This window comes from Halichoeres trimaculatus, unplaced genomic scaffold (genome assembly GCF_033239565.1).
Source record: "Halichoeres trimaculatus isolate MK-OKI-2021-1 unplaced genomic scaffold, fHalTri1.1 fHalTri1_scaffold_11, whole genome shotgun sequence".
Classification (NCBI taxonomy): domain Eukaryota; kingdom Metazoa; phylum Chordata; class Actinopteri; order Labriformes; family Labridae; genus Halichoeres; species Halichoeres trimaculatus.
Genome location: NW_027437189.1, coordinates 23,429,520 through 23,445,365, shown reverse-complemented (window position 1 = coordinate 23,445,365; position 15,846 = coordinate 23,429,520). Strand labels below are relative to the sequence as shown.

Below are 15,846 nucleotides of genomic sequence, written 5' to 3'. Positions count from 1 at the left end.
GAGGAAACAGTGCAATCTGTGGGTAGCAGGCCACAGCCAGACACTAAGTGATTGTCTGGTTATAGCAACAGGATCTGAGGGACGCAGTTTTCACTGAAGTAATATGTGTGGATGTAGGTGGAGTGAAAAACACAGAGTGGCTTAAGGAGGTCCAGACCAATACATTGAGGTTGTTGTTTTTTTTACATGGACTTTCTGACAATAGAGTAAATATGGTAAGTACATTTTATCAATTATGCAGTTGTTTCATAGCTCATTTATGCAATGTCTGTACAAGTTCTGGGCCATATCTAAGAAAAGAAGAGCCACTTACCTCCCCCATTGAGTGTAAAAAAGGCAACTGACTAACAGAGTAGAACTTAAATGAGGAGGAAATTTTAGAGTTTGGCAACTGTGGCTCAGTGGTACAAAAAAAAGGACAGCAGTTCAATCCCAGGAACCACTGTCTGTGTATCTCATAACTGTCCCTGGTGGCTATGCCATTGGTGTGTGAATAGAATTAGTTGATAATAATGGGCACTTTACATAATTTGTTAGGCAGTTATCAGCGTATAAATGGTGTGCCTTAAAATATGAGGACAGTACAGAAGTGTTAAAAACTGCTGTTCATGAAGTGTCTGCATTTGGCTGCCTGTAGGATGATTTTTTTCAGCCTGGGAAAATAAATAAATAAATGAAATAAAATAAACAGGTGTCTGAATAAATAATTTCTTCATCAGTACACACTGTACAATGAATGATTATTTTGTAATTGAAGTGTTTTTAAGTTAACACGTAAGTTTTGCCCATTGGAGGGCAGACTCTCGAATTGAGGTATGCGAGGGCACTCCAGGGGGTACAAGAGTCAAAAATGTAAATAAAAAAAAACACAACCCAGTAGAATTCCTTTAACACCATTTATTCCATGTATGAACTGTGTATTTTATTACCATTAACACCCCCTCACACACACACACACACACACACAAACAAACACACACACACACACACACACACACACACACACACACACACACACACACACACACACACACACACACACACACACACACAAACAAACACACACACACACACACACACACACACACACACACACACACACACACACACACACACACACACACACACACGCTTAAAACCAAGCATCTCCCTTATACCAGGATAACAACAGAAACAACAGCTTTGTGGTTGAAATGTGGCAGCAATGCTACAGAAAACATAGAGGGACACGTGCTAAAGATGGCAAAACCATTAGTGTTTGGAAAAATGTGCTAAATGAGATTGAGGTCTCCAAGTTGCAACCCACCCAGGGCATTGTGATTTTTCTGCGGGGAGGAATCAGCCAACAGTAGTACCAAGCCAGCACATCTTCAGTAGCTGTTAATAAAAAGTATTTCATAAATCAAATTGTATTTTAATGCTGTTTTACATCTTTTTTTCTTCTTCTTTGCGCTTGTTAGGGAGTACTAGGTGGCAGAACAAAAAAAAGAAAACTATTTACACGGGTACATCTCTGAAAAAAAGTTTGAGAATCACTCAAGGCACATCTCTTTACCTCATTCTGACCAGAACAAAGTCAGTTTGTGTCTGTTTTCGAATATGGTACCTGCCGACAATACCCTTTGTGCCACAGCATCAGAAACAGAAAAGGAATGTCACTGAGACTTTTATACGTATTTTACAGTCCCTGGGTGTGAATGAGTCAAAGTGACTTGTAATGTACCTGCAAAGTAAGCTATAATTGCTCTGATAAGTAAGAGGACAGGCAAGAGCCCTTTATGAACCAGGAGTGGTCAGCAAACTTTGAGTCAAGACTCCTGTGCTAAAGTTTGTGAAATCAGGGCACACCACATTTGTTTCACCCCCATTTTCTGTATCCATGAAATGCTTCCTCATTTATGGATGTTTGCAAGAGTTTCAGATTATCAGCAAAAGAAAATAGAGTTACAGTGTGGTTTAAATGACTTAAATACTTTTAGCCATCCTGGGTAACAGTTGCTAAAAAGCACTCAACTTTGCAGAAACTTTTTTGTTTGCTCAAATTACAGTTATTGAAGAGATGTGTTTGAGGCAATAGAGAATGAAAATCTCAAACGTTTTTATATAAGTACAAGAAATGATGGTACTCTGTCTTTTAACTTCACTCCACCTTGTATTACAAGGCTCACAAGCTTTTTCTTCTTCAGTAAATCAGCAAGGAGACTTGCTCCTGCTCGAGATGTGAATCATCCCATATCCGGGTTTCCACCAGTTGTAACAAACACGTACAGATACTTGTCAGAAAAGAAATACACACACATTCACACAAATAGGGGGAGGAACACAGCAGGGGACGGTGATGGCTGTCACTAACACTTAAAATTGCAAAGACATTAACACCACCTCGAAGCTTTTGAAGCCCTCACCAGCATTTTCGCACACACATATTCTCACCCTTACGTCATTCACTCAGAGTCAACATTCTCCCTGGTCTTTTTATGTTCTTTGATTAGCTATAGCAGGGCTCGCTATTTCTTAGAAATTTTCAGAAACAAACACCCAGAATGAATTTAGCTATTATTTGTTACCTGGTCAGGATCCACTGTTTTCTAGCAGTAATGGGTTCATTGGGGTGTTGAATCTGCAACAGAAATGACTGTCTGTAATGGTTGTAGATGTAGGATGACTTGAAGAACGTTATCATATAAAATCTACATTTTATGAAGGCAAAGAACACGACTGTCTCCTGTACTGACTAGACTTAAAAGGGTCATGTGATTATGCAAAGTGGGGACAGCTGAAGCAAATGCAAGCAAATTGTTTGGAAATGATCCCTTCTGTTATCTTTGTTTTCCTTCATTTTTGCACAATATAATTCTTTAATTCTGACATAAACTCCACAAGTTATTTCAGTTATGCCCTGAAATTTACAATAATAATCTAAGAAAAGAACGTACTTAAAAAGTAAAATAACATTTTTGTCCTTTGTGTTGGACTTAAAAGCATTACCTGAGAAGACAAATTGCAGGTAAGTTCAGCTACAAGTGAGCTAGTAAGTAAGTAAGCCAAAATTTTGATACAACACATGAGAATAAGAAGATGAAATAATGTACAACGCTAGAGTATCTTCTCATATTTCAAATGCTGTTGAGCTTTGAAATAGGGGCACTGGCAGGTGACAGCGCATCTTCAAAATTGGATGAATGTGTGCAAGAGTAATTACAGACAGATCAGTAGCAAATGAGTCTGCACTTTGAGTGCTTCTGCTAACATCTCAGGCTGAAAAAAGACAAGACTCCCTGTTTAATCAGTATTTGTTTTTTCTTTCAGTTTTCTTACTCTGCTCCATGACAATGAACAGATAACCTGCTTTGCATTCTGGGTGTCATGTGACCCTGTGGGACATAAGAATGAATTATAGACTTGGGGATGCTCTTTTGTCACAGTTTTAAAGTATGAAAACAGCTCACCAAGCATTTTATGTGGTTATCAGTCAAGTAGTCCAAGCTCCATTGTTGCATAGGTTGTTAAAAGTAAATGAGAATCAAACTTGTTAGGAAACCTCAGTGGTGACTGGAATGTGTAACCTATAACCTGGTGTCACATGAAAAATGATTATATCAACAGCCCAGTACAAAATATCCCACTGAATGGAGACATTTCACAGTGAAGAGATACTCTGCCCTGTTTTTCCCCCTGTGTGTTAACTGTCTCTGCTCCTGTTATGTTGTTGATTTTCCTGTAAATCCATCAGGACCTCAAAATGCATTAGCAAGTGTTAGATGATGTCCTGTCACTGTCACAGAGGAACAGCAGTCATCTCCTGGATCAATATGTAAGGTGTGATGTCCTTAAAAAAACATTACACCTTCACTGCGGCTCGTACACAGAGGTCATTCAGTTTAGGATAGTCGAGAAAAATCCACACAAAGCCGGCAGAGTGTCGGTCCATTTGGCTGCTGGCTGTCTTTGTAAAGCGAAACCTCTTTTGCCAGGGGGATCTTGTGTCGAGTCAAGTTCAAAGAACAGAGATGTTGTTGGGTTGTGGGAGGGCTGAGCTTAATGGATGAAATTGTACAGAAGGTATGTATAAATGAGGAGCTGAGGAAGGGACAGCATTTACATGATAAGAGCTCCCTCTAGAGGCTGGCCTGTGTTTCAGGAGGGATATGCAGGGCAATTCCCCATCTCCCATTCACATAACCTGGCCTTGATGATGAAGATTTACACAGGAATTTAATTTTTCTCTTAGGTCCAGTGACCTGAGCTGCAGTCTCCTCTTTGGTACACACACCAGAAAAACAGTGTCTTTTTCCCTTTCACTTCAGATTTTCTCCAGCATCTTTCTCACTGTCTTTAAAGCACCTCGAGAACACATCTTCTCTGTCAGTCAGACTCACTGTGTTTTCCATATTCATTAGACTTAAAGGGAAGGAAAATGTCTTTGTGTTTCCCATTCTTCAGCATCCTCTTTTAAGTGCAAGGCACAGCATACACACACACACACACACATAGAAGCACACACACTTGAATTATTTACACTTCTATCAGCCTTAATGGACCCGTCAATTACACTACAGGCTCAGCCTATAAGTCCTCTGCAAACCGTACTCTTCCCATAATGAACAACAGCTTCATACATTATTAACCTGTGAGAATGCATACAACACACCAAATGATAATTGAGGGTCATACTGCTATAATAAAGATACATCAGCATACTATGCATATTTTAAACCTTTTCTTAATGAAAACAGATGACTTTTTCTCAAACTCCGTCTTTTTGTTGTCAATTCAGAGCCTTACCAAAGTTGTGTATATATATATATATATATATATATATATATATATATATATATATATATATATATATATATATATATATATATATATATATATATATATATATATTTGCATGTTTCTTATTCCTCCTTCATAAAAAGACAACAGCAAACTGATTCTTTCCAAAGTCAGTATGTGTCCTCTCATCTATGCACTGCCACCCTGCTTTGCCCCTTGTTTCACTGTCTTCCTGGTGTCATCTTGCAGTTTCACCCTCCCTCTTTCCTGCCCCGCTTTTCCCCTGCTCTCTTCTTCCTCACTTTGGTCTTTCATATATAATGCATGTTAAACAAACAGACATGTCAGAGTCACTCAAATGCATGGCTGTCCCCTCACTGCTGCTTGACCTGCCAGCAGTGAGGGGTTGTGTCTCTGAGGCCCCCTGTGCCCAACCCATGCAGGGCTGAACTAAAGCAAATCCAGACTGTACATTCTTCAGGAAGAAAGTGGATGCTGTGTTTGAACAAGAGTCTGCTTTACAATGTCTTTGGTATGCAAGCACTGGCTGTCTATAAAGATGAACAATGTGTCTCCACCTCTTCCTAGTTAAAAAAAAAAAAAAGTGAATCCAAAAGTGTTGACATTGGTTTTGGAGCCAAGGTCTGTGCAGTAGGTTTTCAGCATCCCATCCCCCTCACTAACCAATCACAGGTTTGAACTAGCAATGAAACAGCAAAGATCAGAGAAACAGCAGAGATACAGAGAACACTGCTACAGCTTTAGAGACTTTTTGGTTCACATTAAGTCATTTTGGAGCAACAAAGCCCTTTAACACCCATGCTACTGTTTAAAGTAATTGTCAAGAGGTGCGGTTGCAATTATCATACGTAATGGATCATACCTCGTGTCTGTCTACTTGTGCTTGTGCATAAAGTGCACACTGAAGCCCACCTCTCTAAAGCATGCCAAGGCAGAGAAGTGAAAAACACGGCACATTTACGGTCACATTGGCCAAACAAACTGGACTTCAGGGTTGAAGCGTGCTCAAGCGCGGTACGGATTGCCAGTGTGACCTGCTCCCTGACTCTGTCTCTTCTTTACTCTGATAGGTCAGTGATAAGGAAGTGAGATTGACTGTACAGGTACGGTGTTGTCTCTGCTGGGCAAAAATGCCTGACACGCCTCCTGCAGCGCCTTGGGTCAGCTGCAGGGTCATCGGCCGGGGACCACGGCTCATTGGAGTTTTGCTCTCTTTAACCCCAGAACACCTGGTGGCGGAGCAGTGGCAGGGATGGCTCCCTACCACCCCCTGCAGCTGACCCATCTCATTGCCTTGACCCCCAGTTCTTATTCCTTCTTCTCAGCCACAGCCAACAGCTTCCTTTCTCAGCTTCCTCAGTAAGGGCCTTGGTTTCCCTTTGGAGCTTGGCTCCAGTTGTTCCCACATCTCGTAGCAGCCTTGTTGTTGATGTACTGACATAGCTACAACAGACTACTTCCACAGGGTAGATGGTAATGGACCAACCTGCCTCTCTGCACTCAACAGCCAGGTCTGCATACTTGGCTACCTTCCGCACATAGGCGGCTTGAATTCCCTCTTCCCAGGGAATGGTGAGCTGTATGAGCATGGCCAACCCTAAAGCAGCAGACCAAAGCACAATGTCTGGCTGTAGTGATGTGGTGGTGATCTCACTGGGGGACTGCAGCTGTTTGCCAATGTCGGCCCTCATGCTCCAGTCCCTTGCCTGTGAAAGGACGCTCCTCATCGGCTGGCACCTCCACTGCCTTCCCCTGGCCTCACAAACCTGACAGGGAGCTGCTCGGCTATTGGCTGGTTGTTGGCCTCTTGTCTGCAGTTCTCCAGGACTTTGGCCAGCTTTGCCAGGACTTGGTCATGCCGCCATCTGTAGCACCCCTGCATCAGTGCAACCTTGCAGCCCGACAGTAAGTGCTGTAGGCTGGCATTGGGTGCACTGCAGAGGGGACAACTCTCCTCCTTGCCAAACCACTGGTGGAGGTTTTTGGGGCATGGCAAGGTGTCATAGGTTGCTCCGAGCAGAAAGCTGAGTCTGGCTTGTGGCATCTTTCACAGGTCGGTCCAGTTGAGGGATCTCCTGATGGTACCTTCCCAAGTGGTTCATCTTCCTTGGCCAGTCCATCTTCTGTCAGACAGTAACATTTATAAGCACAGTGTTCCAGAAGTCAAACTTCTATCACACAGTATTGTGATAGAAGTCAGCTGTTGCTATTTTTTGTTTTTAGCTTTGATTTTAAATACCTGTTATCTTGTCGATCTTTTCCATTAAATCTACAGAGCAATCTAGAGGAGCATTTTTACAGACTCTACTCCTGAAAGAGGAACAAAACAAAGTTCTGAAATCTGGTTTGTTGATTGTGAAGTGGATGATTATTTAAAAGTGATTATCTCTTTTGTCTAATTAACATATCCTATTAAAGAGACGTTAACTATTTGCACGTTTGTGTTTTATGATAAAAATTATGATCATACTTGTGAGTTTTGTGTATGAAGCAATGTTGGATCCAGACGAAATCCATTTTGTCTGTCTGCAAGCAAGAACCATTTCCCCTGTCTGTTACTTTACATGTAAATCTAATTTATATGCAAAGAAATGCAGCAGATGAGCTGCTGCACTTGTTCACACTACCACTGTATACTTGCATAAAGATACACATACTTGCACACTCATCTACAAAATCCCAATTTTCCAGGTGCAGAGGTCTGTAGAATGAAGCCAGAGCCACTCATAAGGAGACTGCATTATTCTCCATCAGCTCTGTGGAGCATCCCAGCTATTATACCATCCTGCACAAGCACGCACGTACAGATGGAGTTTACCACTTGACAGAGAGTGCGATGGGGCCTGAAAGCACAAGAGTATGAGTGGGAACGTGCTCATTCAGCAGCAAAGTAAGTTCATTTTCATATTGAATACAGAATATGCTCCACTTGTGTTGCCGTGATTTAATGCAAAATGACCAAGTGCACATTTCACTGGCACATTATACAGCATTTGGAGTTGAAAGCTTCCAGAGTGTCAACATGTGTATATTCAAGCAGATCAGTAGATCACTGCAGTTTAGCTTTGTGCAAGTCTTCACAATGTAACTCCACAAGATCTACTGAGAGCATAATGCAAATTTATAGCATAATAAAGTCGTTAGGAGTACATAAAGGTGGATGGATTGTGGGTTTTTTCCACTCTCACACCTGGGTGGTAAATAATCAGAATAAATTATGCTCCTCCATACTCTTTCTACCCACTAAAGTCAGAGAAAACTGCATTTGTTCAGACAGCTAGTACACACAGTGACTCAGAGTGTATACTGTGTGTGGATGAAACGGGCTCCAGAGGCTTTTCCTCTCACACAAAGCAAATATCTGTCCAAGAATAAGGTATTGATTTGTCATTTCCCAGAGTGGAGCAAAGTAAACAAGCTAAGCAGACGTGTGACCGCTGCTCCCTGATAATTGTGGCCCAGTAACACACAGAGGTCTGTTCTATGAAATGATACACTGACCTAACATGCACTGTATATCCTTCACCATCTTCGTAGCAATGTATTAGCACACACACAAACACATCAAAACACACTAAAACACACAACACTCATATCTTTTGTCTGGTATTCATGAAGTGAATCTTTTCAGCTCTGAAAAAACAATCAAATATTTATTCCCATGTTTACTGCATTCCACCCCAGCAGTTTGAACATCCCCCTGCGTCAAAATCACAGTTTGAGATTCTTGTTCTAAGGAGGCAGCTTTGGCTGAGCAGCTATTTGATTAACCTTTCAGTGAATTGAATTTATAACAAAAATTACAACAGTGGCTGTTTAAATTCTCATCAAGTAACATGTGATGATTTCAGTAAAACCTAATATATAGATAGATAGATAGATAGATAGATAGATAGATAGATAGATAGATAGATAGATAGATAGATAGATAGATAGATAGATAGATAGATAGATAGATAGATAGATAGATAGATAGATAGATAGATTCTATGTTGACATGATTTTACATTTATAACCATGCTTAACAAATTTATCAGACCACCATGTAATAAAAAATGAGAAAACCATTCAGGATCATGAAGTGCTTTAATTGAAATTCTTTATTTCTCTGTGAGTTTCCTTCACTTCGCTTTTTGAGGGTCTAGAGGGTCTAGAAGATGAGAATTTGAAACTGAATTTTCATTTATACACTCACATTTAAGCCAGCACACTGAAATTCTCTGAGAAGTCAGAAAACATATCAAGAATAACAAACAGCTTCTGAAGCATACACTTCTGTTTGGGAATTATAATAATAGTAGTAAAACTGGCAATAAAACAATAATAATCTGCTTTACCTGTTTTTCTCCTTTATTGTCAAACATTAGTTTTGAATAATCACAGTCAACAACAATAATTATATTTCAGCATAAAATGTATAATTTTGATTAAAGAGACAATACATACTATTATATAATTTATTTTAGTGTAGCATAGTATAAGACAGTATAGTATAGTGCAGTATAAACAAATTGTAACAGTAATATTTTGGCAATCAGCAATTTACTGTTAATCTAGGGCAACTGTGGCAACACCTTACACTATGGTGTTCTAATAAACTTGCAAAACATTTTTTGTTGAAACAAAATAAATAAATACTAACACCTATTCGTTTAAACTGATTTGACATATTACTTTTTTTAATGTATTTTCGACTTTGCACCTTAAACCATTTCAATAATGTCGATGCCTCTGCTGTGCAGCCTTTTGATGTCATCCGTAGTATGACAATTTTTATCCCTCAATTAAAAAAGACCTGATTATTGGTTTCACATGGTGTTATTACGCATGTATTCCAGCACTGATTGCAATGTCGTTGATATCCACCAGATGTCTTCATTTCAGCTCGACCGTGTCAGACTACTGCAGTTAGATCCTCCATCCACTGGGTGGAGACACATACAACCAAATGCTGGTGGGAGCAACCATTCCCTGGCATCGGGCTGCTTTGTACAGTAGACTGAAAACCACAAAGAAGAGGAAGCCGCGCGGGGTAACAGCGATCTGAACTATGTAAACAGATGAAGCGTTTTTCCATTTTTGAGGTTTTTCTTTAGTCCTGTCGGAACAGCCGATGGTGAGAGTCTCGCTGCTAGAGGCGTTTAGTGTGCAATGGTGAGAGTCAAAGTCTCATGCTGACCGACTGCAGATGCTGGAGGCTGAGTGCAGGTAAGAAGCAAGAAACCAAAAAGTCAAAGTAAAGTTCCTGTTCATACTATTGATGTACTACATTATTATTAAGGGATTTAATTGTGACGTTCCTCCTCAATGAGAGATCATCTGTGTTAAGCTATGCAATGTGGTAACCATTGCTTTTTCCAATAAACTGATGTTACTTATCGGACTAAACTTTAAGTTTTGCCATAACTGCAAAACTGAAGCACATACATCCTTTGATGACATAAAAAACACTCTGGGTTTTCTTAATGACCATTTATATGACACCAAAAAAAGAGTTACTTGAAAGTTTTACTATATTTTTTACTATAGGCTATACCAGGGGCGTTTCTTGGGACTGAGAACATTGGGGGCTGAGCCCAGATCCTATAGGGAATTTCAGGGGATCCTACCCGGGACAAATGGTCCATCTCTATGCTTTCTCTAGCCCTGTTGTGTCTTGTCTACAGCCACAGAATGTGTCAAAATTAATTGTATTATACTAATAGTTCAGGATGATGCACGTATAGATAACACAGTAATTTAACCCAAAAATAGTTTTTGGTAAATACTTTGACTGAAGCCCAGTCATATTCCCCCTCATTTAAAAAAAAAGTGTTAGAGGTTGCATGATTTGCGATTTTAGTTTGTTTTGTTTTGTTTTGTTTTGTTTTGTTTTACACACAAGGCCATTAAAAATGTTGAGTGATGATGCCCACAGACTATATCTGGAGCCATATTTCCCCCAAAAAAGCACAACACATGAGTATATTTATTTAAAATTTAAATAAGATTTATTTAAAATTTGTTATACTTACTACAGTAAGTGAATAAGTATACTATAGTATTAAACTTCTCTCACTGTAAAGATAGAACCACAACACTTTTTTTCCTATGTTCCTTATGCCTCAGGGTACCTAAAAGTGTGCTGTATATACTCCCACCTTATTTAGAAAAAAAAATGAAATCAGAAAAATTCAATTTTTGTTTCTCTTTTTTCTAATGAATTACAGCTTTTAAATTTTGTGACACTTCGACATAATTGAGTAACATGAGCCTATAGCCACGGTTGTCCTGAATCAATAGAGGTGCTGCACTTCACTTCACAGAGAAAAATGAAACCACAGTGAGTAAAAATATGACAAGCAAAAAACGCTCAGAAAGCGCTTGGGACTTCAAGAGTTTTATGCAGGCTTCAGCCCCAGCATGTTTTAAATGACCAGTGTGACCGCAACCGCGCCGTGCTTGAGCATGATTCACTTCTCTGCCAAGGCACACTTCAGATAGGTGGGCTTTGGCACAGTTTACTTCATGCACGAGCACAAGCACGCAGACAGTACGTGTGATTCACGACTTATGATCACCCTAAGCGCACCTCTCGACAATCATTTTAAACAAAGCGGGGTGTTAGGGGAATGTGTCAGGCCAAAACAACTTGAAGTCTGAAAGTCCCTAAAAGTTGTAGCAGTGCTCTCTGTGTCTCATTTTGCCGACTCTGATGAGACCACGCGTCATGTAAACAGACGCTTCACGTGGGCGTGTACGCGTCGGCGCTCTCTCTTCAGAACAGGAGAGAGTGCAGGTGGAGGAGACTGACTGAGCCAGTGAATTATCCGGGGCTGAGGAAAAACATCCAGGGCTGAAGCCACGGATGCCCAGGCCAGGCGACGCCTTGGGGCTATACATTTTATTATATTACACATACCATATATCATAATAGCTTATTTCATCCAGAAATAGAAAACCATTACGAAGATGGAGCTTTCTTAAGAGATACAACATGGTTTAAAAGTGAGAATCAGAGACACATTTATTACTAATATTATTTCCTGGCTTTAAACGAATACCTCTTCCTTATCCCTCAGGAGCTGACTTCGGCCACATTCAGTCATGTCTGAGAAGCCAGCAGCAGAAACCCAGCTGCTCAGAAGCCATAAGGCCAAGCTCATAGATATTCTGAGTGGAGATGCCAACTTTGTGCTGCAGCATGCAGACTCGCGCTGTCTGCTGTCTTGTCACGGATACCAGCAGGTGAAAGCCTGTCGTGTTCCCAGTGAGAAGGTGACAGAACTGCTGGACCACATCATTCAGAGAGGACCTGAAGCTGTGCAGGGCCTGCTGGAACTCCTGAAGGAGGAGGCTTTGCAGGAAACCTTCCCAATGCTAAGCTTTTGTAAGGATCTGCATGTAAACTCAGTGTCTGAAGGTAGAAAAGAGTCTGTTTTATATTTTCATTATCTCAGTTTTCTTTAATGAAAGGTAAAATAAAAAGGCTCTTTCTTTGTTTTCAAGGAAAAAAGGAAACACCAAGAAAGAGAAAATCAGTCCCTGATGTAGAGGTGGCTGTTGCGTCCAAACAGATCAATAGATATGGTAGGTTATATGACACTCATAAAATTTTTCTTGAGATTTAATAGACATCTTCACTGACTGGATGTTCATTTGTCTGCTTGCAAAGGCTCTGACTTAGTGACAGAGAAGCAGCTGATGACCTTAGCTCGTACTATTGGCAAATCTTGGAGGGAGATTGGCAGACTCGCGCTGGACATCTCGTCTGTGAAGCTGGAGCAGATTGAAGAGGACCATTCACAGCATGTGGAGCGAGTGTTTGCCATGCTGCGACACTGGCGCACTCGTCAGAGGGAGAAAGCCACTGCTGCTCACCTGCACTCCCTGCTTAGTCAGGATGACTGGGCTCTGCCACCTGAAGACATCGACTTCCTGGTGAAGACTGACTGATACCTTCATATATTTGGAGTTCTTATCCGAACTGATTATTTTTTTATACAAGTTACAGTTCTTTTATACCACACAAAAACATCTCACAAAGCATTTTGTCTTCATGGATTTACCTCGCAGTACCGTTCGGTACTTTTCAGTAATAGGCCTTTTGATAATGAAAAAAATGTAGTCTACTATTTATAACAATATCAATCAGTAATCATGTAACTTGAGTGACAAAGGTTTTAAAGACATTTTTTTACAGACATGTTTTTATCAGTTGTCTGAATATTTGTTCAGAAAAAAAAAACTTTGACTCAACAAAGAAAAAATTTGGAACAAAACATGAATAGCACTGGTTTTCTTTTTATGTATCAATACTAAGATCAACTCAAGAAGGTTGAACTTTCCTCCTTATCAATACAGTTTTTTGGAACAAGACCAACACATTTGGACATATTCACTGTGTGCGAAGGAGATGAAAAGGGAGATTATGGACTTAAAAAATGGGAATTATTAATTTTAATTTATCCATTGATCAACTAAAAATATGTAAAGAGGTGTTTAAAAGATTTCAAGAAAATAATGACTGTTTACTTGAACTTTTCAACAACTGTCTGTGCAGTTGCTTGACCCTTTTATTTGCCTCAAAACCCTAAAGCTCTGAACTGATCATTATTTCTATAAATCCCTGGGTTCAAAAAGCTGATCATATTTAAGTGACAGTATATATGGCTTCCAATTTGCTGTTTTCATTTATAGGAAAGGAGTTTAGGCACTTAAAAAAACATTAAGTTGCATAATCATACAGTGGAAATGTTGTATTAGAGCTAATAAAAAGGCATCAAACTCTTATTTAGCCTCAATAGATTCTGGTCACAGAAATCCAAAATTAAAGTACTCATTCTCTGAGGTGGATCTTCCAAAGGTGCACAGGTGCACCTGCCTCCTCTGGGATCTGACACGTCCATTCTTTATGTATTCATTGATACAATAAAATAACATGACAATACAAAGGAATCTGTCATTACTTGTTAAATGTTGGTAAATAAATATTTTTTCTCATGATGGCACTTGATTTCAAACTGTTTCAGTGTTTTAATGATTTAAGGTTATTAAATGTGTTTGTTGACATATGAGGGCAGTAAATGTGCTTGTGTGATTTAAGGACTTAAATAATTTCAGAGATAGGATATGTTCTCAATGTGCTGAAGTTCAGAATGATTTCTTTTTCAGGAAAAACTTCCTGCTTTAAAAGAAAATCTAACTGAGTAAATATTAAACTTTCTTTCCCACTGGCTCCATAAAAATAAGCAGCAGGTTAACACCATGATCCTGTATGTTATACAAAATGCAACAAATCACCAACTCTTACCCACAAAGTGTGAGCAGATACATCGCTTCACAAATCAAACCATCACTCAAACCACTTTCTAAACCAGCAAGGATTCAATCATCACCATTGATGTCACTCACCCTAAATGAAAGAAGGGAATGTCGAAAAAAAATATGAGCACGTCAAACAGAACAGTTGGTTAGAATAGAATAGAATAGAAAATACTTTATTTATCCCCGAGGGGAAACTCAGGAGTCACAGCAGCATTTCAAAAAACAAAAGTAAGAAAGTGTATAGAGAGTGCAAAAAGGTCCATAAGGAAATGGATGACGACATCCCGTCCACCACTCTCCAGCCCAGTTAGTTAGTGTCCAGTCAAGTGTAACTCTTTTTGCATGAACAGCAGTTGGGTATAATAGGAAATGTGGCATTTGAGCACATGATGAATACATTAAACACTGTCTCCAGTATGACTAGGAATTGATTGTGAGCACGTACTGGCCTACATGTAGAAGAAGGCGCTTGCCTTCATTTCTGTTGTTTTTAGGTGCCCCTCTAATTTATTTCTTGTACCTGTGATCCCCACCTAAATATAATCTAGCTCCATCCCTACTCATTCTGGCATAAAATGTGGGTAATATGTTAGCATGTTTCGTGATTAAACTATGCGTTTGTACAAGTTTATGTATCAAATGTATAATATAAGCAAAAATTACTGGTGTTCTGAAGCATGGCAATGAATAGAATAGAATAGAACTTTGTCATTGTAACAAGTACAGGGAAATTGAAGTCACAGCAGCAATGAAGAAAACAAAAGTAAGAAAGTGTACAGACAGTGCAAAAAGGTCCATAAGAAAATAGATGATGACAGCTTGTCCATCATCCCCCAGTTCAGCCAGCCTCCACCTCCACAGGGTCCGGGACTGAGCCTCCTCAGTCATGCTCCATCTCTGTCTCCTGCAACCCGTCCGCCCACAGCAGGCCATGCTCCCCCAACTTGGCACCGATGTCAGCTCCGTTAGCCATGTCTGTGAATAGCATGATGGTACTCTGCCCTCTGGTATTCCCTCTGTGGCTAGCTCGTCCACCTTATTGGAGATAGACCTTACATTCCCATAATGATGGATGGAAGGACAGGTCCATGTCGCCACTTCTTAGCTCACACCTGAGAACCAGCACGTCGTCCTCACCTCCATCTCCTCACCAAGTGGGAAGACATCAGGCCTTACACCAGTTAGCATTGACATGCTACAGGCTGCAAACAGCTGAGTTCACATGTAAACGATGCAGCCATGGTAACATGTAGGATCTCTAGACAAACACAGGAGAAAAAGTAGTAAAAATATCACTGAAGTCACAAAAAGTTTGGTGTCCATGACCAACAAAGAGCCATACGAAGCGATGATCCTAATTCAAAGACTACAACAAAGAGATGAACAAAAAACAAAGAAGAGAGAGCTGCTATATATATCTATCTATCTATATATATATATATATATATATATATATATATATATATATATATATATATATATATATATATATATATATATATATATATATATATATATATATATTGTTTTATTATATAATGCACTGTTTGCTTTTGATAACTAAAGTGTGGTCACTAAACGCAAAGAAAAACAGTCAGAAAGCCTCAACTCATGTGCTTTGTAAGTACTTGTACAAATCATTTTTCTTCCAAAAATTGCAGTAACTATTCCCTTACAATTATGGCTGCGAGTATGGGTCATTTCACTTCAACCACATGACGAGGCTTCCGACCAATCATC

At 39.7% G+C, this 15,846-nt stretch overlaps 1 protein-coding gene across 1 annotated transcript; it reads left to right on the top strand.

Moving 5' to 3' along the window:
- Window positions 1–9,782: 9,782 nt before the first annotated feature.
- On the top strand, window positions 9,783–13,785 carry LOC141799531 (uncharacterized). Its single transcript, XM_074681793.1, has 4 exons — window positions 9,783–10,008; window positions 11,862–12,202; window positions 12,289–12,369; window positions 12,455–13,785. Exons 2-4 carry the CDS (start codon window positions 11,887–11,889, stop codon window positions 12,733–12,735), a joined length of 678 nt encoding a protein of 225 aa, XP_074537894.1. The 5' UTR covers window positions 9,783–10,008; window positions 11,862–11,886; the 3' UTR covers window positions 12,736–13,785.
- The last annotated feature ends 2,061 nt before the right edge of the window (window positions 13,786–15,846 follow it).